This window comes from Brassica rapa, chromosome A07, assembly GCF_000309985.2.
Source record: "Brassica rapa cultivar Chiifu-401-42 chromosome A07, CAAS_Brap_v3.01, whole genome shotgun sequence".
Classification (NCBI taxonomy): Eukaryota; Viridiplantae; Streptophyta; class Magnoliopsida; order Brassicales; family Brassicaceae; genus Brassica; species Brassica rapa.
In genome coordinates this window covers 9941525-9967898 of record NC_024801.2, presented here as the reverse complement: position 1 = coordinate 9967898, position 26374 = coordinate 9941525, and the positions used below count along the sequence as shown (strand labels likewise).

At 31.7% G+C, this 26374-nt stretch overlaps 5 protein-coding genes across 5 annotated transcripts; all 5 read right to left on the bottom strand.

Annotated features, from left to right (window-relative positions):
- On the bottom strand, nt 1-961 carry LOC103828782 (photosystem I reaction center subunit III, chloroplastic). The gene is made up of 2 exons (XM_009104417.1): nt 545-961; nt 1-441 (listed from the first exon to the last, which is right to left on the bottom strand). The coding sequence occupies exons 1-2, from the start codon at nt 886-888 to the stop codon at nt 132-134; spliced, it is 654 nt and encodes a 217-aa protein (XP_009102665.1). The 5' UTR covers nt 889-961; the 3' UTR covers nt 1-131.
- Nucleotides 962-2032: 1071 nt separating this feature from the next.
- LOC103828781 lies at nt 2033-2729 on the bottom strand. Its single transcript, XM_009104416.3, has one exon. It carries the CDS (start codon nt 2504-2506, stop codon nt 2288-2290), a length of 219 nt encoding a protein of 72 aa, XP_009102664.1. The 5' UTR covers nt 2507-2729; the 3' UTR covers nt 2033-2287.
- A 77-nt stretch (nt 2730-2806) lies between these two features.
- On the bottom strand, nt 2807-3938 carry LOC103828780 (ubiquitin-NEDD8-like protein RUB1). Its single transcript, XM_009104415.3, has 3 exons — nt 3669-3938; nt 3245-3504; nt 2807-3104 (listed from the first exon to the last, which is right to left on the bottom strand). The coding sequence occupies exons 1-3, from the start codon at nt 3759-3761 to the stop codon at nt 2987-2989; spliced, it is 471 nt and encodes a 156-aa protein (XP_009102663.1). The 5' UTR covers nt 3762-3938; the 3' UTR covers nt 2807-2986.
- Nucleotides 3939-13111: 9173 nt separating this feature from the next.
- On the bottom strand, nt 13112-15133 carry LOC103828779 (spermidine-binding periplasmic protein SpuE). Its single transcript, XM_009104414.3, has 5 exons — nt 14696-15133; nt 14380-14622; nt 13978-14295; nt 13737-13898; nt 13112-13657 (listed from the first exon to the last, which is right to left on the bottom strand). The coding sequence occupies exons 1-5, from the start codon at nt 15086-15088 to the stop codon at nt 13223-13225; spliced, it is 1551 nt and encodes a 516-aa protein (XP_009102662.1). The 5' UTR covers nt 15089-15133; the 3' UTR covers nt 13112-13222.
- A 3121-nt stretch (nt 15134-18254) lies between these two features.
- Nucleotides 18255-21061, bottom strand: LOC103828778 (bystin). Its single transcript, XM_009104413.3, has 11 exons — nt 20817-21061; nt 20194-20421; nt 19990-20116; nt 19863-19914; nt 19457-19784; nt 19288-19367; nt 19158-19205; nt 18941-19087; nt 18800-18872; nt 18634-18712; nt 18255-18537 (listed from the first exon to the last, which is right to left on the bottom strand). The coding sequence occupies exons 1-11, from the start codon at nt 20931-20933 to the stop codon at nt 18461-18463; spliced, it is 1356 nt and encodes a 451-aa protein (XP_009102661.3). The 5' UTR covers nt 20934-21061; the 3' UTR covers nt 18255-18460.
- Between the last annotated feature and the right edge of the window lie 5313 nt (nt 21062-26374).

Here is a 26374-nt window from a genome sequence, read left to right as displayed (position 1 = left end):
TTCGGAATCCAAATCAGAATATATATTTTTTTCAATATTGCAGAGATAAGCAGAGTTAACAAGAGATTGAATAATACATACAATGGCAAACACAAGAGCGATAACAAAAGATCAAATACACAGGTTTGTATCTAGACATCCTTGGCGATGAGATCACCATTGAGTAACGCTCTGTAAGCAGCAACGGGCCAAATGAAACCACGGAAGACGAGACGACTAGCCAATGGAACATCGATAATGATCTCTTTCATCGCTGGTTTCTTCTCATCACTGATCGCTATCAAGTAGCTTCTCCCGACCCACCCGATCCATCCAGCAATGTAGAGGAAGAGAAGCCCTGGAGTTATGAACTCTCCCCAATGCCGCTGGTCTCCGTTCACTATCAAATGTGGTAGCCCGTCTGCACCGCAGAGGAGCCCGTACTTTCCATAGTTGTCGAACCTAACAACAAAACAGTTTTCAAGAAATCAGAAAGAAAACAAACTCCTCCACAACTCAATTCAATTTAAGTTTATCATAAAGCTCATTGGTAGTAACAACGGACCTGCGCTTGGTCTTTTCGATCTGAGCGTTAAGAGCAAGAGCAGGGGCACTTTCAGGAGCGTAGAGCTTAAGAGATGATTCCAGCTTCTTGATCTGTTGCTTCTCCCTCTTGGCGAACTGTTTCGACTCCTTGCAAGGGGTCAAGCCCGAGATATCAGCGACGGCTGGCATCGGAGCTGAGAGGAGGATGGAAGAGAGAGCGACCGCCGCGGATAAAGCCTTCATGGACTGATGTTGCTGCGTCGCGGATTTGTCATCGGAGCAGACGAATCTCGCGGCGGATTTAGGTACGCATTGGGCGAGAGACTTGTTGAGGACGAGGTTCGACGGGATCGTGAGCGACATGGCTCTTAGGATTTCGAAGTTCTTAGGGTGGATAGAGAGATGAGCTTAAGATTCTGTAGAGTGGGGGAGAAGAGAAATAGATTATGTTTTGGGAGAGAAAGATAAGAGAAGAGGTCTCGTGGTGATGATGTGGCGTGTTGTTAGTGGTGGTGAAGTTACAAGTCATGGATAAGAGATTTTCCCGCTGATTTTGTATTTCTCTCATCAGATATGTGGACTACACAACTTATCTTTTATCATTATTACATATACACAAAACAGTAAGAATATACATATGTCGACAAAAATAAAGAAACGTATTGTATAGTTCTGAATCAATCAAGTTTTGATTGGCCAACCACATATCATGAAGAAAGAATGCCCGAGCTAAAACTCATTATTATACTTCTACCATTTCAAAGATATGTATGTTTTAAAAAAATTTACACAAATTTCAATTTTGATTAAAAATACACTATTTTGTGTTTAAATATTTCTCATAATTTTTAACCAATCAATTAATAAACAAAATTAATTTCTTCGAAGTATATAGTTGTTATTATTGTCTAAAAATACTTTGAAAATATAAAAATATATTTTTGGAACATTTTTTTCTAAAATATTAATTATTTTGAAACGTAAGAAATATAATATATCAGTTTTGTGTTCCTCTCCCATGGTATAAAATATCAGTTTTGTGTTTCTCTCCAATCAATTTTTTATTTAAATTGAGAAAGGCATCTTTGGAGGTATTTTTTCACTAGTGTTACAAATTTGTGTTTGGCTAACGCCAGTTGAATTAGAAATCATTCCACCATTTAGCCGGTTACAAATCAGACAATACATATATGAATACTATCGTTTGCAAATGACTTAACATTTGCTTCAACTGTTACAACCATCTATTTTAGTAAGCTATCTTTACCTGAGATCAAAAATAACATTGGAACTTAAGAACACCTTAATCAGGAACTCATCTCTTAAGTGCAGTTCACCCATTTTCCAAATTTATTAAGTATCAAGATTTTGCTTACGTTAAAACAGCACAAGTTTGAAGTGTTGCTTCTTTGGTCTAAATCTAAAATGGTAACTCTGGTCTTTGCAGAAACAGCATAAGTTTGAAGTGTTGCTTCTTTGGTCTAAATCTAAAATGGGACTCCTCGTCTTTGCAGAAACATCATATATCTATATTCGAAATTATTATTGGCTGATTACACTGTTATCAAATACTTGAAACCATACGGTCCATACCACTCGTTAAACATTCTTAATGACATCAAAGCTCTCTAGTTTACATAAGAAATATACACAAATCAAGAAAGAAACATATTCTCAAGAACGCTAGAGAAAAAGAAAAGATACAGCAATTCACAATAGATCAAGCAAAATCATCTTCCAATAGAGATAGGGAGATGGAAAATCAGACGTTGTGTGAACTGTCGGGCTTGGCGTGAGGAAACAACGGCGGAGAGGAGGCGGCAGAGATGGTTGCACCGGGAGGTGGGGCAGGAGCACCGTACACCTGAGGATTTGTTTGAATCTCACGACGGCCGCGAGTTTTGCCGAGGAAATAGCAACCGAATCCAAGAAGAAGACAGAAGAAAATCAGAGGAAGAGATATAACCACCACCAAACCCATCAGAGATCTTGAGAACTAGTTTTCTACTTTCTTTCTCTGGTTTGAATGTGTTTCTTGGAGTCTTGGTTTGTTTGATTCTTTATCGACTTAAAATATAAATATATGATTTCGTAGGGAGTCGCTGGAAGCATCCGATTCTTTCAAAACGTTTATGTCTGTAAAGCTTAACGTTCGAATATCAACGGTCACTTCTTATGTGGGGAAGATGAATAAATGCTTACCTAGTGAATATAGTTCTGTCAATTTTTTATATTTATTATTCTTCAACTAGAGCCTGGTCCAACCCAACTCGCAGTAATATATTCTATCAAAAATAACCAATCCAAATTAAGAAAAAACTATATGTAATCATGTATCATCGACACTGAACAGATTATTGGTACATAGATTCCAAACCCACTAAAACAGTAAAGCATCAAACCCAAATCGCATTCACCTTTTTTATTAATCATAGAAAAGAAAAAGAGAAAGAGCTAACTTCTAGAGAAGACCAAAACCACCCCTAAGGGCAAGAACCAGATGCAGAACAGAGCCTCCCTCGATGTTGTAGTCTTTTGCCGTCTTGTCATCAGCTAGCTGTTTTCCAGCGTAGATGAGCCTGCCAAAAACAATCCACCATGAGAGAATGATAAGCATCCACCAAAATACTCATGTAAATCAGTGTTATATGTTAGATTATAAGCTTGCACGCAGAGTATAATCAACAAATGGCAAAGAAGATAAGAAAGTAAATATAACCTCTGTTGAACAGGAGGGATGCCTTCTTTCTCCTCAACACGCTCCTTGATGCGATCAATGGTGTCGGTAGGTTCGATATCAATCTCGATTTCTTTGCCAGTGAGAGTCTTGACCTTGATCATGGTGCCACCCCTAAGCCTCAAGACCAAGTGAAGCGTTGACTCTTTCTGGATGTTGTAGTCCGCAAGGGTTCTACCATCTTCTAGTTGCTTCCCAGCGAATATCAGCCTCTGTTGATCCGGCGGTATTCCTTCTTTGTCCTGTTTACAACAATCAAGAATCCATACTAATCAGAATCAAGAATCTTAATTCAGTTTTTATAAATCTCACAAAGCAATTAAGAGAAGCTGATCTAAGAATCTTCAACTTCGATCAATCGAGGCAGCGAAAACGCTAAGAGTGAGTGGAATAAGAGAGACCTGACCTGGATTTTGGATTTGACATTGTCGATGGTGTCGCTGCTTTCAACCTCTAGGGTTATCGTTTTCCCCGTCAGGGTTTTGACGAAGATCTGCATTTTCTTTTCTTGCTTAAATTCTCTTTTTGATTTGATTTCTCTTATCTCTCGCTTTGTGAGTATCTTTATATATAAAATAAATAATTGGAATAGTTTTGAAGGATTTGGAATAAAATCCACAGATTTCGTGATACGCGTTTGGTCTACGCTATTTCTTCTTACTAGGGATTAACCCGGGCTACGCCCGGGATTTTTTTTTTTTCTAATTTAAGTTGTTAAATTATTTATATTTAGGTTATGATATATATTTATATAAATGTTAAGATGCATGTTATAATTAAAATTTATTTTTGAATTTTAACACGTTAAAGTAACATATTTTTTACTGTTTAAATATTTTTTGTAATTTTGTTGGCTATCTAGTTATCATATTTAGCAAAACTATTTGTTGAGTATTTGAATAAATGTTTTAGATATTTAATTAAACTGTAGAGTATTTTCGGTTCGACCACATGCTCAACAATCTATTGATCCGTAAAAAGATGGACGATCTCCTTGGCCAGGTAAGTAAAATTTTAGCAAAAATATCTTTGATTTTCAAATATTAAGTATATAACTTTTCTTTTGAATATTGTTTTTTTTAATTGTATTTTTGATTAAATTATTGTATTATAATGTTTATGTAAATATTTTTTGTGATGTTTGAATTTGTGTTGTTCGTATACTTAACCTAGATGATATTGATGTTTAACAATTTATTGTTTTCTGGAAATAGAAAATAATGATATATCAAAAAGTATCTAATACTTGTTAAATGATAGTATAATATAAATTACATCCATTATTTGAAAATAACCATTTGTTGTTTTTATTTTTTTTAAATCAGAAATTATTTTTATTTAAAAACATTATTCATATTAATCATATATAATATATTAGTTTAAGTTTGGAAGATTAATTTACATATATAAATTATGTATATTTAAAAAAAAATTTAAGATATTATATATTGAGTAACTGAATAAAAGCTGAATTTCTTATCTTGAAAATCAAATATTTATATTTTTGTCTTCATGTTTTACTCATATTTATAACTCAGTATGTTTTTAAAAAACTTAGTTTTAAGTAATAAACGAATTTAATAAATTAAATTCATCACCTATAATGTTCTGTAAACTATATTTGAAAACTCTCTAAAATTATATTTTAAGCATAATATTACTATTATTTAATTTAAGTTATTTTAAGCATAATATATGCTAAACCAACTTAAATTATATTTACAATAGGACCATCCTAAACTGGTTAATAAACCAAAAACAATACTAAACCAACATGAACCAATACCTGATTTGGCGAGGAAGGAAGTTATTTATATATTTTATATATTTGCTTCATGGTTATTTTAAATATCTTCCTCACCTAGGGATTAACCCGGGCTACGCCCGGGATTTTTATTTTTTTCTAATTTAAGTTGTTAAATTATTTATATTTAGGCTATGATATATATTTATATAAATGTTAAAATGCATGTCATAATTAAAATTTATTTTTAAATTTTAACACGTTAAATTAACATATTTTTACTATTTAAATATTGTTTTTGTAATTTTATTGGCTATCTAGTTATCATATTTACCAAAACTATCTTTTGAGTGTTGGAATAAATGTTTTAGAGATTTTATTAAACTGCAGAGTATTTTCGGATCGACCACATGCTCAACATTCGATCGATCCGTAAAAAAATGGTCGATCTCCTTGGCCAGGTAAGTACAATTTTAGCAAAATATCATTTATTTTCAAATATTAAGTATATAACTATTTTTTTAATATTTTTTAATTGTATTTTTTGATTAAATTATTGTATTATAATGGTTATGTAAATATTTTTTGTGATGTTTGAATTTGTGTTGTTCGTATACTTAACCTAGATGATATTGATGTTTAACAATTTATTGTTTTCTGGAAATAGAAAATAATGATATATCAAAACGTATCTAATACTTGTTAAATGATAGTATAATGTAAATTACATCCATTATTTGAAAATAACCATTTGTTGTTTTTATTTTTTTTTAAATCAGAAATTATTTTTATTTAAAAACATTATTCATATATAATATAATAGTTTAAGTTTGGAAGATTAATATATATATATAAAAATTATGTATATGTTTTTAAAAAATAATTTAAGATATTATATATTGAGTATCTGAATAAAAGCTGAATTTCTTATCTTAAAAATCAGATATTTATATTTTTGTCTTCATGTTATACTCACCAATCCATCATTGATATTTATAACTCAGTACGTTTTTAAAAAAACTTAGTTTTAAGTAATAAACGAATTTAATAAATTAAATTCATCACCTATAATGTTCTGTAAACTATATTTGAAAACTCTCTAAAATTATATTTTAAGCATAATATTATTATTATTTAATTTAAGTTATTTTAAACATAATATATGCTAAACCAACTTAAATTATATTTACAATAGGACCATCCTAAACCGGTTAGTAAACCAAAAACAATACTAAACCAACATGAACCAATACCTGATTCGGCGAGGAAGGAAGTGTTTCGGGATAAACGTTTGAATGGTTATTAACTGAAATGGTTTAATCATGAAAGAGTTAGTATGAATATTAATAATAAAATTATGGATTAGATTAATTTAAATTTGTAAGAATACCTTTGAGTCTATGAAAAGCAATTCAATTCCCATGAATAAGTTTGGCTTTTGGAAGTTGCGGGTTTCCCAACAATGAATCCACCTAACAAAAAGTTTGTTGTTATAAAAAAATCTCATTCAAGGTCATTAAAGGTTTCTGGAACGGCAAGAGTTGATGGTGAAACCATTTTTTTGCTCGAGTGCTTTGAAATTTTCCTTAATAGTGTGAGGTTGATGTGGATGGAATAATGAGTTTTATAGGGACTTTCTTGATGTAAAACTATACATTTTTTTTGTTTAATGTGGTATTTCCATTTTTATATAATTTACTACCATTTTAAGATAGAAATACATTTTAATATAGATGCTTAAATCTTAATATACTTTTTCCATTTTTAAAAATGTTTATTTCCATTTCTTATATTTTTATTTACGTAATATCTATATTTTATATTTTAAAATAGATATTTAAATATTAATGTAGTTTTTCCATTTTTTAAATTGTGTATTTACTTATATTATATATTTTACATTTTAAGATAGATGTTTAATGCTTGATGAACTTTTTCCATTTTTAAAAAAATTGTGTATTTACTTATTATTATATATATAATTCATATATTATATATTTATATTATTTACTTATTATTTATTTTCCTGTATATGTATTTCCATTTCTTGTACTTTTTATTTACTTAATATCTCTATTTTACATTTTAAGATAGATGTTTAAATCTTAATGTACGTTTTCCCTTTTTTTTAAATTGTATATTTCCATTTGTTATACTTTTTATTTACGTAATATCTATATTTTAAATTTTAATATATATTTTTAAATCTTAATGTAATTTCCCTTTTTTTTTAATTTGGTATTTACTTATATTATATATTTTTCTTTATATTGTGTATTTCTATTTCTTATACTTTCTATTTACAAATAATTTTATATTTTAAGATTGACTTACATTTAAAGATAGATGTTTAAATACTAATGTAATTTTTCCATTTTTTTAAATTGTGTATTTCCTTTTCTTATACTTTCTATTTACTTAATATCTATATTTTACATTTTAAGATAGATGTTTAATATTTAATGTACTCTTTCCATTTTTTAAAAATTGTGCATTTACTTATTATTGTATATATAATTTGTATATTTATATATTTATAATATTTACTTATTTTTTATTTTTCTATATATTGAGTATTTCTCTTTCTTATACTTTATATTTAGTTAATGTCTATATTTTATATTTTAAGATAGATGTTTAAATCTTTACGTATTTTCCCATTTTTAATGTAAAACGGCAATGTTTAATAGAAGAACTTTGACAAATAGTCAAATAGTTATATTTATGTTTTTTTTTTTTTTTTTATAAAATGGTAATGTTACATTATGAAGATAACCCGTTTTTTAATAAAATTTGTTATTTAAGATATTATATTTAGTTAATATCTATAATGGTCTATATTTTATATTTTACTATTCAAATTGTCATCACCGCATACTTGTTCTCTAACTCTGTTTTGAAAGTTATTCTTAGTATTTTTATGTCACGTGTCATCTTTTGGGAGAATTTTTTTTTGCTGATGTGGACGCTCTATGGAGCCTCAAAATGTCCATTTTATTAGTAAGGGTTTTTAAGTTGTGTATTTCTTTTTCTTATACTTTTTATTTACTTAATATCTATATTTTACATTTTAAATAGATGTTTAATATTTAATGTACTCTTTCCATTTTTAAAAAAATGTGCATGTACTTATTATTGTATATATAATTCGTACATTTATATATTTATAATATTTACTTATTATTTATTTTTATATATATTGAGTATTTCTCTTTCTTATACTTTATATTTAGTTAATATCTATATTTTATATTTTAAGATAGATGTTTAAATCTTAATGTATTTTTACATTTTTAATGTAAAACGGCAATGTTTAATAGAAGAACTTGGACAAATAGTCAAATAGTTATATTTATGTTTTTTTTCTTTTTTTATAAAATGGTATTGTTACATTATGGAGATAAGCCGTTTTTTTTTAGTGAAAAATGGAAATCTTACATATGTTTAATGTAGTTTTTCCATTTTTTTATGTTGTATGTTTACATATTATTGTTATTTTTAAATATAAAATGGTAATCTTACATATGTTTAATGTAGTATTTCCATTTTTTTTATGTTGTATGTTTACATATTATTTATTATTTTCGAAATTATATATAATGTTTTTTTTGCAAAATAGTAATTTTACATTATGGAGATAAACCGTCTTTTTTTGGTGAAAAATGGTAATCTTACATATGTTTAATGTAGTTTTTCTATTTTTTTATGTTGTATGCTTACATATTATTATTTTTTAAATTAAAAATGTAAAATGGTAATCTTACATATGTTTAATGTAGTATTTCCATTTTTTATGTTGTATGTTTACATATATTTATTATTTTCGAAATTATATATAATTTTTTTTTTTTTATAAAATGGTAATGTTACATTATGGAGATAAGCCGTCTTTTTTTCAAGTGAAAAATGGTAATCTTACTTATGTTTAATGTAGTTTTTCTATTTTTTATGATGTATGTTTACATATTATTTATAATTTGCGAAAATTAGTAATATTAAAGTGTAAAACTATATTTTATGCCACGTGTCATCTTTTGAGAGAAGTTTTTTTTGCTGATGTGGACGCTCTATGGAGCTTCAAAAGGTTCCTTTTATTAGTAAGGATTTTTTATGTTGTATGTTTACATATTATTTTTTTTTAAATTAAAAATGTAAAATGGTAATCTTACATATGTTTAATGTAGTATTTCCATTTTTTATGTTGTATGTTTACATATATTTATTATTTTCGAAATTATATATAATGTTTTTTTTTTAATAAAATGGTAATGTTACATTATGGAGATAAGCCGTCTTTTTTTCAAGTGAAAAATGGTAATCTTACTTATGTTTAATGTAGTTTTTATATTTTTTATGATGTATGTTTACATATTATTTATAATTTGCGAAAATTAGTAATATTAAAGTGTAAAACTATATTTTATGCCACGTAACATCTTTTGAGAGAAGTTTTTTTTGCTGATGTGGACGCTCTATGTTTTTTTTCTTTTTTTATAAAATGGTAATGTTACATTATGGAGATAAGCCGCTTTTTTTTAGTGAAAAATGGAAATCTTACATATGTTTAATGTAGTTTTTCCATTTTTTTATGTTGTATGTTTACATATTATTGTTATTTTTAAATATAAAATGGTAATCTTACATATGTTTAATGTAGTATTTCCATTTTTTTATGTTGTATGTTTACATATTATTTATTATTTTCGAAATTATATATAATGTTTTTTTTGCAAAATAGTAATTTTACATTATGGAGATAAACCGTCTTTTTTTAGTGAAAAATGGTAATCTTACATATGTTTAATGTAGTTTTTCTATTTTTTATGTTGTATGCTTACATATTATTATTTTTTAAATTAAAAATGTAAAATGGTAATCTTACATATGTTTAATGTAGTATTTCCATTTTTTATGTTGTATGTTTACATATATTTATTATTTTCGAAATTATATATAATGTTTTTTTTTTTTATAAAATGGTAATGTTACATTATGGAGATAAGCCGTCTTTTTTTCAAGTGAAAAATGGTAATCTTACTTATGTTTAATGTAGTTTTTCTATTTTTTATGATGTATGTTTACATATTATTTATAATTTGCGAAAATTAGTAATATTAAAGTGTAAAACTATATTTTATGCCACGTGTCATCTTTTGAGAGAAGTTTTTTTTGCTGATGTGGACGCTCTATGGAGCTTCAAAAGGTTCCTTTTATTAGTAAGGTATTATTATTTTTTAAATTAAAAATGTAAAATGGTAATCTTACATATGTTTAATGTAGTATTTCCATTTTTTATGTTGTATGTTTACATATATTTATTATTTTCGAAATTATATATAATGTTTTTTTTTTTTATAAAATGGTAATGTTACATTATGGAGATAAGCCGTCTTTTTTTCAAGTGAAAAATGGTAATCTTACTTATGTTTAATGTAGTTTTTCTATTTTTTATGATGTATGTTTACATATTATTTATAATTTGCGAAAATTAGTAATATTAAAGTGTAAAACTATATTTTATGCCACGTGTCATCTTTTGAGAGAAGTTTTTTTTGCTGATGTGGACGCTCTATGGAGCTTCAAAAGGTTCCTTTTATTAGTAAGGATTCCGAACTTTCTTAAAAACAATTTTCTTTTTTTTTGGGAAAATTATTTTTTTACACCAAAAAAATGATAATTATGTCCTTTAACACTAATATCTATTTTGTGCAAGTTTTATCTATAATACCTTTAATATTTTTGAAAATAAATTTAATAAATAGTTTTACAAACAATTTTTTTAAAAAAAAATGATAACTATTGATAAAATACTTATATGAACTTAGTGATATTTTTTTCAGTTCTAAAAAAAAGTTTAAATCATAAATTTCGGATTATGTTCTAAATAAAGTAGAAATGACATTCTACGAAGTAGAAAATGAAATCCATTTTTTTCATTGAATCTACAATGTTTAGAATATGTGATCTACGTAAATAAGAGTATTCTAAAAATGTTTAGAATACACATTCCGCGCTTAATCTACCGATCTAAAATCTTTAGAAATCAAAATCTACACATTAGAATACATTTAAAACACGTAGAAACCGACTTCTACATATTTACTGTAAATCTAAAACATGTAGAAATCAAAATCTACACATTTCTATAATTCTAAAACCTGTAGAAACCGGTTTCTACAGATTAACTGTATTCTACGGATAAAAAATCAGTTCCTAAAAATATGAAAACAAAATATTTGGGAATATTCACTTTCATATTTTTTTAAAAATCGATTTAAAAAAAACGAATTCATTATTTATTATATTTGAAAATTACAATTTTAAGGGCATTATTGCCATTTTGAAAATAATTAGCCTAATGAGACTAAATATATGAGATTAGTCTAAAGGGACATAGTTATCATTTTTTTGATCTAAAAAACAATTTTTCTTTTTTTTTTGTATAAATCATCTTCTTCTTTTTTCAACAAATATTTATTCTTTCTTGGAATTGGAATGATTAGATGAATAACGATGAATGCAGGAAACAAAATGAAAATAACTAAATTGAAGGTCACTGAGACATGTCATATAGTCAAAAATATTTATAAAAATTATAAATAAATTATATCAATTAAAAAATAATTGCTCCATAAGAATCTGTTGTACAAAAATTATAATTGGACCATTTCCTTAGTAACATAACAAATTAAATTAACAATTTTTGCCATTGAGATTTATCTTTTATTTATAAAGCTCAGTAAGACTATTTTAGTTGGACATAAGAAAATTAACCAACCATTCTTATTCACATTCATGGCTACTACATATACCATTCCTAAACAGTTATATTCAAACATATGAACCAACTTAGTTTCCAAAAAAAAAAAAAAACTTAAGCAACTTGAAAATGATATTCATTCATTATATTCCAAAAAGTCTTTTTCTATTTTCTTTGCGGCTTAAGCAGCTTGTAGAAACTATCATCTTTATTAGTGAATATTTACCATTTAGCAAAAAAAAACTTACTTTATCATTAATCTAATATAATCTAGTTCACTAAAATTTGCACCAAATTTTTGTTGAAAATTTGGGGGAACAAAAATACCATATCTAGCTTCTACGTCTATCTGCATCACCATAGTCGTCCTATGAAGATCCACGTCTGATCAGGTTTACTTGTATCATGTTGAAGATTCTTTATAAGTTTTTCTTCCGTAGTCTGCATAATTGTTTAATAAATTAACTTTTTCAGAAATTGAAACATAGACCTGGTGGTGTAGAAACATTAATAAATATTTAGTCAAACCACTTGATTAAAGAGGATTTCAGAAACTTTCTAAATTTACAACTTAGAGTAGTATAATAGGTTGGGAAAGAACGTTGAAACATCTTATGCTAAGTGTAAAAGTAAGCACATTATGCCTTTACACAGACAACCACAATGCAATTAAAAAAAGAAGCCACACTCTGCATAATGTTAGTGGTGTGCAACTTGCAGCATTGCCTGAGTTTTCGTTGTTATTTCATGTTCAAAAGTCACTTGTCCACTAAAACTAGAATGGTCGTGAAGGCCTCCGATCTGAGTGCGTGCTCCGATTATGTTCCCAGCCAAGTAAGGCCATGTTTATTGGTGGGAAGGGGGGGAGAGGTGGTTTAGGATGAGTTTCTAAGAAAAGTTAAAAACCGTCTTATATAACGCTAAAAGTTAAGAGACGGTTTTTTTATAACGCTAAGAACCCCCAATAAACATGCCATAAGTCAATTTCTAATGGTTTATTTTATTTTTTTCTCTAAAATAGAGTAACTCTATAATAGATTATAGAGTTGAATGTTTCTCTAATGGTACTCTATTTAAGAGTGAAAAATAGAGTGATGAACAAAAAATGAAAAATTTACTCTATATATAAAGTAAAAAATAGGTTTATACTATTATAAAGTAGAAAATAGAGTATTATTAAAACATTTTTACTTTAAACTATATTTTAAAAGAGAAAATAGAGTGGATCGGGGATGCCCTCAGCATCAAATTTTTAAGTACCTGGTTATCTGTGCTTATATATATTTTTATAATATCATTATAGCTGTTTGGAGACTTTTTACTTTTTTTTTCACTAAAACAATTATTAACGTCAGAAACTAACCAGGTTTTATATTATAAAAATAGAATTTGACAGAGGTTGCTCTATGTAATCATACAAATGATTATGTATCCACTTTTTTTTGTGACAAGTCTTTCAAGTGTTTTTCTTCATCCGTGAGTGAAGCTTTGTCCTAAAACTCGAAAAAATGTCCTCAAGTTTCTCCACAAGGCCATGTCCTTGTTTTTGTTTCCTTACAGTATCGATCAGAAGCCTGTATTCCAATAGCGTAGCCTCTGGTAAAGGTTCCAAGAACTCACACTTAGACAAGATCTCTGGAGGAGGAACACCCAAGACGAGGTTCGTGTCCAGTTTTGCTCTGCTTTTCTTTGTTACTTCGGGTTCTCTAACCAGGGGACCACCCTCAATAGCTGAAGGAGACGCACCGGGGATCACTTCCCGTGTGAAGGGTAATGATCTTGCGGGTTGCAAGCAGAACTCTATCCACTGGTGGATTAATGGAGATGGGCCTCGGGCTCGTCCTCCTAGCGCTTCAGCTTCTTTACCAGAGTCAGGTATAGCTGGAATTGCCTTTGGAAAAAAAAAACAATGATGCTTCACAGGTTAGTGTCCAGATATGTTATATGGTACTTAGATCAAGAATGTTTACCCATAGATCAGCCCATAAGGTGGCACCGGACTTGGGAACAATCACTGTAACATTAGACATACGTTTGGCGACAGGGATAACATCGCTGCTCCAACCAACGGTGACCCAGACATCTCCTACATTGAAAGCTTTTAAGTAGTTGTTACTGTCAAACAGTCTAATCTGCGAGCAAAATGTGAAGCAAAGATGAGCCAAACTTTTTCCATTTTACTCAAAAAATTATAAAGAGTTTCTGCGAAACCTGTTTCATAAGCGATGCTAGATTTGTCTCCACAGCGATTTTTCCACCAGTAACTTGTGAATCCAGGTCTGTGGTGTTGTATGATGCTCCCATGTATTTGAGAACAGCACCAACAACCTCTCTAGGAGAATTCACCATTGAGATCCTCCCTGCAAGTTCAGGTCGCCACAGATCCTCCCAGTCCTGTATTGGAGCCAGTTTATACTGCTGAAACTTGCTCTTCTTGTATGCTATTACCATGCTCCCCCACCGGTATGGAACAGCCCACGTTTCACCATCAGGAGCTTGTTCTCCAGCATAGTTCCTGCGGAGATAAACCTGAGACATTCTAAGTCATGAATGAACCCCAAAAAGAAAAAGAAAAAGCACTCCAAGATTAGAGACAATGAAACACATTCTCACCTTCCATTTATCACTCAAGCCTTTATACCAATCTTGATCTTCTACACCTTTCATTGGCTCAATAAGCTTTTCCTTGATTGCAAAACTAAGCCAAGAATCACCAAGGCTGATCATATCAGCAGCAGACACTGACTTCCCTTTGTTAGTAGGCTTCTTCTTCGATAGATCAAAGAAAATGTCTTCAATATTGGCCAAGAACCTCGTCTTTAACCTCACTCTCTTCCCTTGTGAGCTAATGAACTCCTAAACGAAACATTTCAAACTATAATAATAAGCTAAGATGCAAAATGATAACAGTGGGAGAAGAGAGATGAACCTTGATCCATGAAGGCGGCACGGAACCACGCAAGGCAATGAGTTTTAGCGGTAGGGTCAGAGAGTAGACTTTAGCCTTGTATGCTTCGAACTCTGCTTCCAATCTTCTCTCTTCCTCTTCAACCGCTACAGTTTCTGAGTCGATTTCGTCCTGTGCAACTGAATGAGTCGAGATTACTGGCGGAGGTAATTTAGCGGAGGCCGGAGAGCAGACGCGGAGGCTTAATCCGAGGATAAGCACAGTCGAGGCAGAGAGACGAACCATGCTCTCGTGAAACGTGTTTCCTTGAGAAGCTCGCGCGACTGAGAATCCAGCTGCGGTTCTCTTTCGCCGCTCTCCGCCGCATAAGAATCTCGCCGGCGGTTTCAGGGAAAGAGACGCCGCGGTAGCCATTTGTCCTCTTCCGACAAAACCAACGACTCAATGTCTTCTTCTAATAAGTTATAATCTTGATTCTTGACCGATTAGGCTTGGTGGATTAGTTTTAACGGGCCTTAAAATGGGCCCAACCATGATTTCTACCGTTCGTTAAGTTTTGGATTACAAGAGGATTGACAGAACGTATAAGGGACTTAAAGGGCATACGGCATGTTTATTGGGAAATTGTTAGGGTGGGTTATTAGCATAATATAAGAACGGTCCTTTAACTTTTAACTAGTAAAAACTAAGAACCGACCATTTATTTTTTAGACGGTTCTTAGTTTTTCTTAGTTAAAGTTAAGAAACAGTTCTTATATTACGATAAAAACTTCATCCTAAAACTTTCCAATAGAGTGGGGAATCGTTTTCTTTTTTCTTTCTTTAACACTCGGGATATTTAATAAAATCTTGGAGCATATCTGTAAAATACATATGGAAACAGAAGACAAAGTTAAACAATTAGGATTACAATTCACCTATACTAATCTTCGATGGAATTCTGAGATACACTGAAGGGTGCTGAAGGGTGCTCCTTGTTCAAAGTTCATTTTACTTCACACTGCAATTCCAACTGATATCCACAGTAGCAGCTTGAGAAGGATGTAGCTTGATCGTGAAGGAAACTCGACGCCAAAAGCAATTCATTTTCCAAGCGGTACAAACAAAAACACTAGCGTTGGCGACACCAAATCCCGAGAAAAAGAGCACACATTAAGGCTACCTCTGCGAGCCTAAAGCATTAAAAACATACACACAGAAGATAAATGGCAAGATCTATCGCCGAAAGCACGAGGCAAAAAAAAAGCGACACTGGGATGGTCCGCACCTAAGATCCGGTGCCAATGATGAAGGTTCTGATTTGTATGACCACATAACTAGAGACTTCACTCCACATCTCGACAATGAAAACCAAAGCTAATCTTCTTAGAGTTCTCAAGCTAATTAAAGTACCGCGCAAACTCAAGCGGAGAAGGAGAAAAGAACACGGTAGAAACTACACTGGTTCCACTTCCACACCACCAGCACTTGCGAGAGAAGGAGAGGCTAAAACCGTTAGCCAACGGGAGAGAACAACCCACACAGCCAACCCTTGGAAGTTAAAGCCTCTAACGTGGAGAGCCGTTTCTTACAGTAAAATACTAATATAATGTGGATACCCTTGCATCCTCCCCCTCTGTGACATCTTCACCGAGAGCAACAGCTTTGAGAATCTCTCCTTAATTTATAGCTTCCACATCCAAAAGGCAGTTCACATAACCTGGTGTCTCCTTAGCATCAACATGTTTGGACCTTCCACATAGGGGTGGGCGTTCGGGTATCCGTTCGGGTTCGGATCAGATATTTTGGATTTTCGGGTATTTCGGTATAGAGGTGTAGAACCCGTTCGGATATTTCTGTACTTCGGGTCGGGTTCGGATATTTTTAGTTCGGGTTCGGTTATTTCGGATCGGGTTCAGATATTTAGATTTTGAAAAAACAAAATTAAATTTTCATTTCTCAAGTTTCTTGTATTTAAAAATATAACTTTCACTTAACTAATTTTTTTTATTTTTAATAGATTGAATGGTAAATAGATTTCGACATAACATTTTGAAACTAAAAAGACATTAATTTGGTTATTGTTTTAAAATTTTTGATGTAAGTTTTTGTTAATTCTTGGAATAAAAAGCTCGACATGCAAGCAAATCATTTTCTCCGTAATTGTATGTAAATCATATGAACTTAAAATATGTGTAGTATCAATATAAATATTCTATATAAAATGAGAGATGTAAACTAGAAATATAAGGTTAATTATACATATGTTTGGTTATTTTCGGATATCCATTCGGATTCAGATATTATCCGTTCGGGTTCGGATATCCAATTTTTCCTAATTCAATACCCGTCGGGATATTCTGCTACTTCGGTTTGAATTTCGGTTCGGATTCGGGTGCCACTTTGAATATCGGGTAAAGTGCCCACCCCTACTTCAAGATAAAGCTCGCAACTGTGTTCTGTCATTCTTCAACGGTAACCATTTTGAAGAAAAAGAGGTGGAGACATCTTTGCTTTGATAAAGCAGTTTGAAAATGCATCATCTTCCAAGCCGTTGTATGCAATCAATCCTCAAAGAAAAAGGGTACACAATGCCATCCTAGGAAGATCTGATATGTTAACATGCTTAATGGTCATTTACACACACAAAAAAAAAAAAAAAGCTAAATGCTCCATACGTAAGTTGAAAGATCTAGACTCGGTTTAACAGGCACATCAAGTAAAAAGAGTGAAAAAAAAATTATCACCTTTCAAACTTTAGATTGCAATGCGGTAAGACGGAAGAACTTACATTAAACAGAGACAGAGACATCAGTCACAGAAAGGATAAAACAAAAATCTATGTATCATTAAGAAACCATGCAAACTTTGGCCATAAATAAAAGAGAAAAAGACTAGGATAGCACCAAACCAAGTTTATGTTCCCAAAGTAGCACTCAAGGTTTAAAGTCACAAAAATAAGTTTCATTAAAGAGGTAAATATACATTTATACCTCTTGGGTTAATTAATCCAAACCTTAGGGTTTAGAGTTAAGGGGTGGGGTTTTGGAATTAGGGTTTAAAATTTTATTTAAAAAAAATATTAAAATAAAAAATAAAAATTTTAAAAACAGTTTTAAAAAGTATTTTTAAATTATAAAAAGAAAATTTGAAAAAAAAAAAAAAAAAAATTCGAAAAAAAAATTGTAAAAATTTCGAATCTGAAAACATATAATCTGAAACTATAAAAAAAAAATCTTTTTTTCATTTTTTTAATTTTTATTTTATTTATTTTTATTTATTTTTGTTTGTTTATTTAATTTTAAACCAAGGGTATTAGGGATATTTTACCCTTTAATGAATGTCATTTTTGTGACTTTCTCCTTCTAGTGCTATTTTTGAGACATAAACTTAAAAAGGTGCTATTATTGACAATTGCCCTAAATAAAACACCACCTTTACATCTACTTCTTGTCTCGCTCATCAAATGGGTATCAAGAAGGTTAATCCATTTAAAAGTTTGTATTAACATGTTCTTTATGACTAGGGTTATATATGTTTTCAAACTCGTTTGACTAATACTTGTTGAATATTACAGAGAAAGAAATTATCAAATGCCATATAACCCAAATACTACTACTCACTGAGACGAGAAAATAATACGAACTTTGGATTACAACAAAAGAGTAAAACCATGTTTAAAGGTTCAAACTACACTTAATAGAAAGATGTTCATTTCTTACAGTATAACTAAGCAAATAACCAATGACAAAACTGGAATTTTAGAGTTGTCTTTCTTTCTTCCAAAACCAAACACAATGAAATGAATCAGTCCTCTTCCATTGGCACCTCTGGAATGTCAAACCTGTCTTCTTTGATTGGGTTGTTGATAGTTGTAACTGAAGGTGAGTTGCAGTCAAGGAGATAACATAGCATATATCACATGAATTAACCACACTATTAAAAGCAATTTCCAAGAAGAGATATAAAAAAAAGGATATAGTTAGTCAACATAGGATCATCTTCTTTCTCTCCACGGTTTCTGCTACCCTGAAGCTCTCTCAGGATCTCAGGAGTAACCTACAATTAACATTAACAAGCTGCTTAAGTAGAGATTTACAAAACATAGGTTTTCAGTTTTCTTAGAGTTAGAAGAAAAGTTCTTACAAGATGGTGCCTTTGCCTCTTGAGGAGAGTTTGGAAATGCTCTTTGTCTTCCTTTAGTAGCTCATACTTGTACCTAAACATCAGATTAAACATGAGCTTATAAAAAAAGGTATACAAGTTTATGTGAAAGAAGAAAGTTACCGTTGCACAAAAGTAAGAAGAGACTGGTGCCAAATCACAGGCATAACTCTTATCTCATCCACAAATCTCATGAAGTGAGCAACCAATGCATCTAGTACTCGATACGGCATACAATACTTCTTCTCCAAAAGAGTTTTTATAAAGTAGCTGCATAATAACAAATCTCTTAGAACTATCCTGTTGAAGAAGTCTAAAAGGAGTAGTACAAGTTTTTTACCTGGTTGTTCCACAATACTCCATCTCAGCCAAGTTCAGCAAAGCAACACTGTGGTTAATGCAAAACACACGTTAGTGATAACAATCTGAAAATTTTAGAAGATGGTCCATTTATGCAAAAAATCACATACCATGAGTGAAGCATAGGGATAGAACACTTTTCGAGAATGCTCCCTATAATCACAGCTTCTCTGAGACTGCATGTACCAGACTGCAAATTCAAAAGGAACAAAGTGTAAGAGAAGTGCAACATTTTTTATAACAATTATTTGCTCTAGAGGAGGAAGACTAGATACATACCTTACAAAGCGGGAAGAGTATGCCTTTATTGAAAGCACTAGGCTTGTAGAGAGACTTCTTCAAAGCCTGGTAGAGAGCAAAATGCAGCCTCTTGTTCTTTCTGATATCTTCTCTGACTCGAGGAAGCAACACGTAGCTGTAAAACCGCTGAATCTGGCTGTTTTTCAAGTGGTGAGCAAAGATTCTGGTTGCTTGATACATAGCGTTAGGCGACCATTTCTCCGGCTCGGTCAAGTATAACACATCCTCCCAGCGCTCCATCTTAGTAATCAGCACAAACGCTTTCGGCATTTTCCCAATCGTGTATTCACTCATGATCTTGGCAACACTGCATGCATCACCAGATAGATCATCTTGAGAAACGCTGCTTCAACACAGATATGGAATGGAGAGAAGAGAACATTACCCTTTGTATAATTTAGTTACTTTAGGGTCCAACTCAGGGTCAGGACGCTCTTCTGCATATATAGATATAAAAAAAAAAGGAATGAGCTTTAAGAATAGAGTCAAACATCAAGAGACATGTATCAAACCTTCAGCTAAGTCAGCATCGTTGTCTTTGATTTTCTTGATGATGATATCAGCAAGAGTACGTTGACGAGGGGCGTCCTTAACAAAGAATGACTCAAACAGCTTCTCGTCGTCCTCATTGATCTCCTCCTGAAACAAGGAAACATTTCGAATTTTAAACTTTCAAAACAAAAAAAAAGAAGAGTAAAAAGGGTGCTCTCGCTCACTTGGTGGTAGCTATCATCTTCTTCGAAGTTTCCATCAAAAGCGTCGATATCATCATCTTTCTCATCCTCCTCCTCCAGGATTCTCTGCTCCTCTTCCGCAGTCTTGGCGGCTGCAGCAGCAAACACGGCTCCACTGGGGTTCCTCTCGGCGTTTTCTTCATCAGCAATCTCCTTTTGCTGTGCAAGAGCGACCTTCATGATCTTGGAGCTAATACCAGCTTCAATCAACTGCAGATAAAAAAAAAGATTTTTATATCCTATGAAGCTGCTAAACACACAAGCAGACATGTTTAAACCTTCTTACAACTCTTGTCAATGTCGTTGCAACATCTAACCTGAAACATATTTACTTGTGAAGTTATCTAAGCTTCTTCTATTACAATAACCAAAGGTTTAAAAATCAGACAAGGTCTAAAATAATACAGAGAAGCAGCTTCTTCTTAATTAAAAAAGGTCTAGACTTTAATTAAGAGTCTCTCTGTTTTAGTAAACCATCTTATTAATCTGACTAGTGAATATTTCAACAAAAATCGAAGCAGCTTCTTCTTAGTTAAAAAAAAGGTCTAAACTTTGAGAATACAATAAGAAGACGAAGATATGGTGAGAAGTTTGTAGTCGGTCACCTTCTCCTGTTGCTGATGGGTTTTGGGAACCTTTGAACGCTTCCGGGAAGAAGCGACGGAGGCGTCATCGGTGATAAAGGGCTGTGTGTTGATTATTCTATCACGTTTCTTCGCCATTGTTTCTTGTGAGAAGAAGGACCCCTTCTTTTCTTTTCTTTTTTTGCAGAAGACGGCACGAGATAGAGAAGCAGTTGGGGTTTTGCTGAAACTCGAGTTCTAAAACATTAGGTTAGGTAAGAGTACGACCACGGAATTACTATTTTACCCCTGTTTAATTGGAAAAGAGTATTTAAAATGGGCCAATTTGGCTGGAAAACCATAAAACAAAAGTTAATTAGGAAACGATGCAGAAAATAAGTTAATTGGCTGGTTGGACAGAGGAAGATAAGTGAAATTACGCACTTGCCCCATTGCCATATCCGAGTAGTGTAGAGGTAGGCTGCAGTGCTATTCATATGAAGATATCCCTGTTAGATGTTATCAGACGAAACGACATTTTATCTTATTTAGATTCATGCTTTGAGTGGTCAAAACACAAATGAAAAATATTTACATTTTATAAATTTTAAAAACATTAAAAACTATATTATTATAACAATATTAAATTTATATTTATAAAATTCTACTATTAATTTAAAAAATTATATAAGTTTTAAATTTTATAATATAAATAAAAATATAATACATATATCTTTTAGTATTTCTATAATTTCAATTTAAAATTACAATTGTATATTTTTCTTTTTATATTTATATAGTTTTTTTGAAAAATAATTATTTTACTCTTCCGTAACCGTCCGCAACCGCAAACGATAGATAAAATCAGCTTATAAATTTTAGAGGTTCAGAGCTGTTTGAAACGATTTATTATGTTTTCTATGATTGTTGTAAAATGCCAGCAACCGCTACCAACCACAAAAAACTGCATTTGTGAGTACTAACGAGAAAACCAGTCATGCCTTAATATATGAGTTTTTCTTGTGTTTATCTCTAAAATGACATTCAATAAAAAATTGTTATTTATATTCCATTTATGTAAAAAATAATAGATAATCATAAAACAATATTAAGTGCCAGAAAAAAAGATTTTTTTTATGTTGTTAACATCGGTAAATAAACCTTAAACCCTAAACATCGTCAATAAAACTTTTAAATCTAAACCCTAAAACTCTTGACACTAGGTTTTAAACCCTAAAACCAAACTCTAATCCTAAACCCTATACCAAATACTAAACCCTAAACCATTGGATAAACCTTAAATTTTGGGTAAATCATAAACCCTAGAGTTTAGGATTTAGAATTTTGTTGAGGTCTTTAGGGTTTAATGTTTAGGATTTAGGGTTTAGAATTTTAGTGACAATTTTAACAATGCTAAAAAACTGTTTTTTTTGCTAATTATTACTATTTTTTATCTTTTTTTTATTTCTAAAACATAATATGACTTGGTAATCTTTTATTGGTTACATGTTTACTTTTTTATAAGAAACATAATGAAACAAACTCGTCATAATACTATATAAATCATTGTTGTTACTATATAAATGTGAGTCTTTTATAGAATAATCAAAACTAGTTAAGCATGAGCATGAAAATTTAAATATCTGATTCAATCTTTTTAAAAAAATGAATTTAAAATAATGCACCAGCTTGAATTAAGATTCAGATTAATATAGGAAAACAGTTTTTATAAAGAGGAGAGAAAGAAGAAGCAGGAAAAATAAATAATTTTAAGAAGTTCTGCAAATGCCTAAACTATACTAATGATACGGGTAAAGGTGGGGATTATGTTTTTGTCAACAGTGCACTTACCAATCAACTAAATAATGTTTCAAACGTAGATATGCAGTGCAATTACCCTTTAAAATGTCGTAATATCTATGGGATCGATCGAATCGATAATGCGATCTACACTTGATAATCAATTCCGCTTCGACCAAATGAGCTTTTTTTTTGTCAACGATTTTGGTTTTATAAAATCAAAAGCCCAAAAAGTAATTTTACAAACAGACCCAATTACATTTCAGCCCAAACAAAACCCGTAATCTTAGAGATAGCGATGAAGAGCATGTTTGACAAGTACTCGACGCGTGGCTTCGTTTCTTCAATCCATAATCCATGGAAGAAACGGTGGCGCCAAAAAACTCACCGGAATCCCGACCATCTTCGTCCCAATTTGATTGAGGCTGCTTATATGTTCTTCTTGCCTTCAACCGCTGTCAATATCCAGATTTTGTTCTCTAGTTGTTAGGATTAAATCCGAGGAAGAGCTTTAGATAAAACAAGATCAGAACCTTGTTGGAACACTGACCTTTATGGCAACTCCAATTCTTCTATATTCCGGCTTGGATCTATAAAGCAAGATCCAAATCTCATGTCTTGAACCATCGCAGATACTTCACTTTAAACATGAAGTGAAGCTTGACACCACTTCTGAGTAAGGCATGCTACCTATTTGATCAATAGGATTGCAACCAGATCATTGATCAGACATACACCGTACAAAGCCTTTCGTAATAAAAGACCAAATCTCAGACATCTTAAGATCTTCGATTGTGTATGCTACGCGAGAACAAAGGTTGCAGGAAAAAAGAAACTTGACTATCGATCTAAAGTCTTGGTATATTTAGGAACAGAGCCGAGCACAAAGGCTTATCGTTTGCTTGATCCTTCAAGAAAGAAAATAATTATGAGTCCTGATGTGCACTTCGATGAAGAGAAACAATGGAGCTGGACCACAAATGAATCAGAGAAAGGCAACAACTCCAGTTCATTCGAGATTGAACTAGTTTTTAATGAACACTGAAAAATTTAAAGATACCCGAGTTGAAAGCGAGAATAACAGTGATGATAATGAGAATGAAAACAAAGAAGATGATGATGATAAAGACGAAGAGGAAGCAACTCAGCCACAATTAAGAAGATCAGCCAGAGTATCAACAAAACCTTTGTATCTAGAGGAATATGTCCTTCTAGCCAAAGCCAAGAGTGAAAGACCCCTGATGGTTATAAACAATTAACCGTGTGACTTTGCAGAAGCTAAAGAGCTGAAAGTTTGGGTTGATCCGTGCAAAGACAAGATATTTTTTATCGAAAAGAATAAAATATGGATCCTCGTCGATTTACCAAAAGGTTTCAAACCTATCAGGCTGAAGTGGGTGTTAAGATAAAGAGGAACACAGATGGTAGTGTCAGCAAATACAAAGCGAGACTAGTAGCAAAAGGATACATTCAATGACATGGCATCGAGTACGATGAAGTATTCATGCCGGTAGCTCGTGTTGAAACGATTAGATTGGTCATTACACTTGCGGCGTCGAACGGTTGGGAGATACACCATCTGGATGTAAAAATGGCGTTCCTGCATGGAGAGTTAAAAGAAGAGGTTTAGATTTCACAACCCGAAGGATTTGACATCAAGGGAAAGGAAGATAAAGTGTATAAACTGAACAAAGCTCCTTATGGTTTAAGACATGCTTCTAGAGCATGGAACATCAAGCTCAATCGAATTCTACAAGAGTTTGGGTTCTATCGATGCTCGAAGGAACCATCACTTTATGAAATAGAAGATAAGAAGGGTATTCTTATGGTGTGTGTATATGTAGATGACTTGCTCGTTACGAGATCTTATTTGCAATCAACGATTGAGTTCAAAAAGGAGATGGCGAGCAAGTTTGAGATGAGTGATTTAGATAAATTAACATACTACCTAGGTATCAAAGTACTTCAACATGATGACGGCATTGTATTGTCTCAAGACAGATACGCACAGAAGATCCTCGAAGAAGCCGGTATGCATAACTGCAACCTCACTCATATACCTATGGACGTTAGTGTAAGACTGTCTAAAGCATCACAAGAGCGAAGCATTGACAAGATAGACTATAGAAGGAGCATATGATGTATTCGTTATCTACTAAATACACGATCTGATCTTTCATTCAGTGTTAGAGTACTTAGCAGGTATATGCAGGACCCTAAAGAGTCCCATGGCATGGCCTTAAAGCAAGTGTTACGTTACTTATGTGGTACTACTACTATGGGACTGCGATTCATGCGATCAGCAAAGCGAGAACTAGTTGGCTATAGTGATAGATTTCACAACATGGATATTGATGATGACAATAGTATGACCGGACACATATTCTATCTTGTTCAAATTCCAATAATCTGGTGCTCTCAAAAACAAGAGATTATGGTGTTATCCTCATGTGAAGCTGAATTTATGGCAGCAACGGAGGCTGCAAAACAAGCGATTTGGCTTCAGGAACTCTTGAGTGAAGTCGTGAGCAAGAAGGTGACCGTAAAAATTGACAACAAATCTGCTATTGCACTTACAAAGAATACAGTGTTCCATTGTCGTAGTAACCACATACATCGAAAGTTTCATTCTATTCGAGAATGTGTTGAGAATGAACATGTTGAAGTCGAGCACATTCCGGGTAATGAACAGAGGGCCGATATACTTATAAAAGCATTGGGAAGAGTTCGGTTTAAGGAAATGAGGAGCTTCCTTGGATTGCATATCGTGAGTGAAGATCAGATCAAGCTTAGGAGGGGGGGGGATGTTGGATTAATTTGACAATAGCTTGAAACACAAGTTATCCTAATCCTACCGAATTACCGAGTTATGGTTATCAAAAAAGATTAAGATATATCTAAAGTGTTATTACTAATAGGATTAAGAGTTATCAAGTCTTATATAAGGAGATGCATATATATGATGCTGCATAACTCATATTATCACAATAATTTGATTCACATCTCTAATCTTTTCTTCTCCCCTTTTAAATTCTCGTTTAGTTACCAAACACTTAGTGGTCCAAGAAAAAAGAAACAAAAAGTTCCCAAACACTTCAAAAAACTCCTCTTATTCCAATTCCACTTTCAAAATATTTATAAAATCAAAATCATACAAGAAATCTTGTAAATGCCTAAATGTGACGTTTAACCATCAAACACACAAAGATAGTAGAATACAATAGCATAATGTGACACATCATTAAGAATTCGGCTATACCAACGGCTCAAATGTTGCTTTTAGTGTTGAGTTAGTTGTAAAAATGTTATTTGTATTAATTTGAACTTCGCATTTTAACCCCAAATATAACCATAAAAATATCTCAAAAGTCGTCGAAAAAAAAACTTAAATTTTAAAAGTCAGTGAGCTCTTAACTACAAGCAATTTATTTTCCTTTAAACCAGCCAAGCAACTGGGGAATTTAACGAAACCCCGACTTTTAGGCCAATATACTTCTTTCTGTTTGTGGTAAGCATTCAGTGCATGAACACATGCTGTTCTTTATTAAAAAAAATGAACACATGCTGTTACCATTTCAAACATGTGTTGTCAATAAGAAAAAAATTGAAATTTCCGTGAGTTGAGAGAGCCCATGCACAAAATTTATGGTTCCCTTTCATGTACATGGTTCAACAAGATCGACGTACATATTTGTCAGTTCTAGTGGTTAGCAACTAATGTTTAAACAAATAATATAATTAATTTTGTTAGACCTAAAAAACTAATACCCTATTAAGGGATATGTATATCCCACATTGAA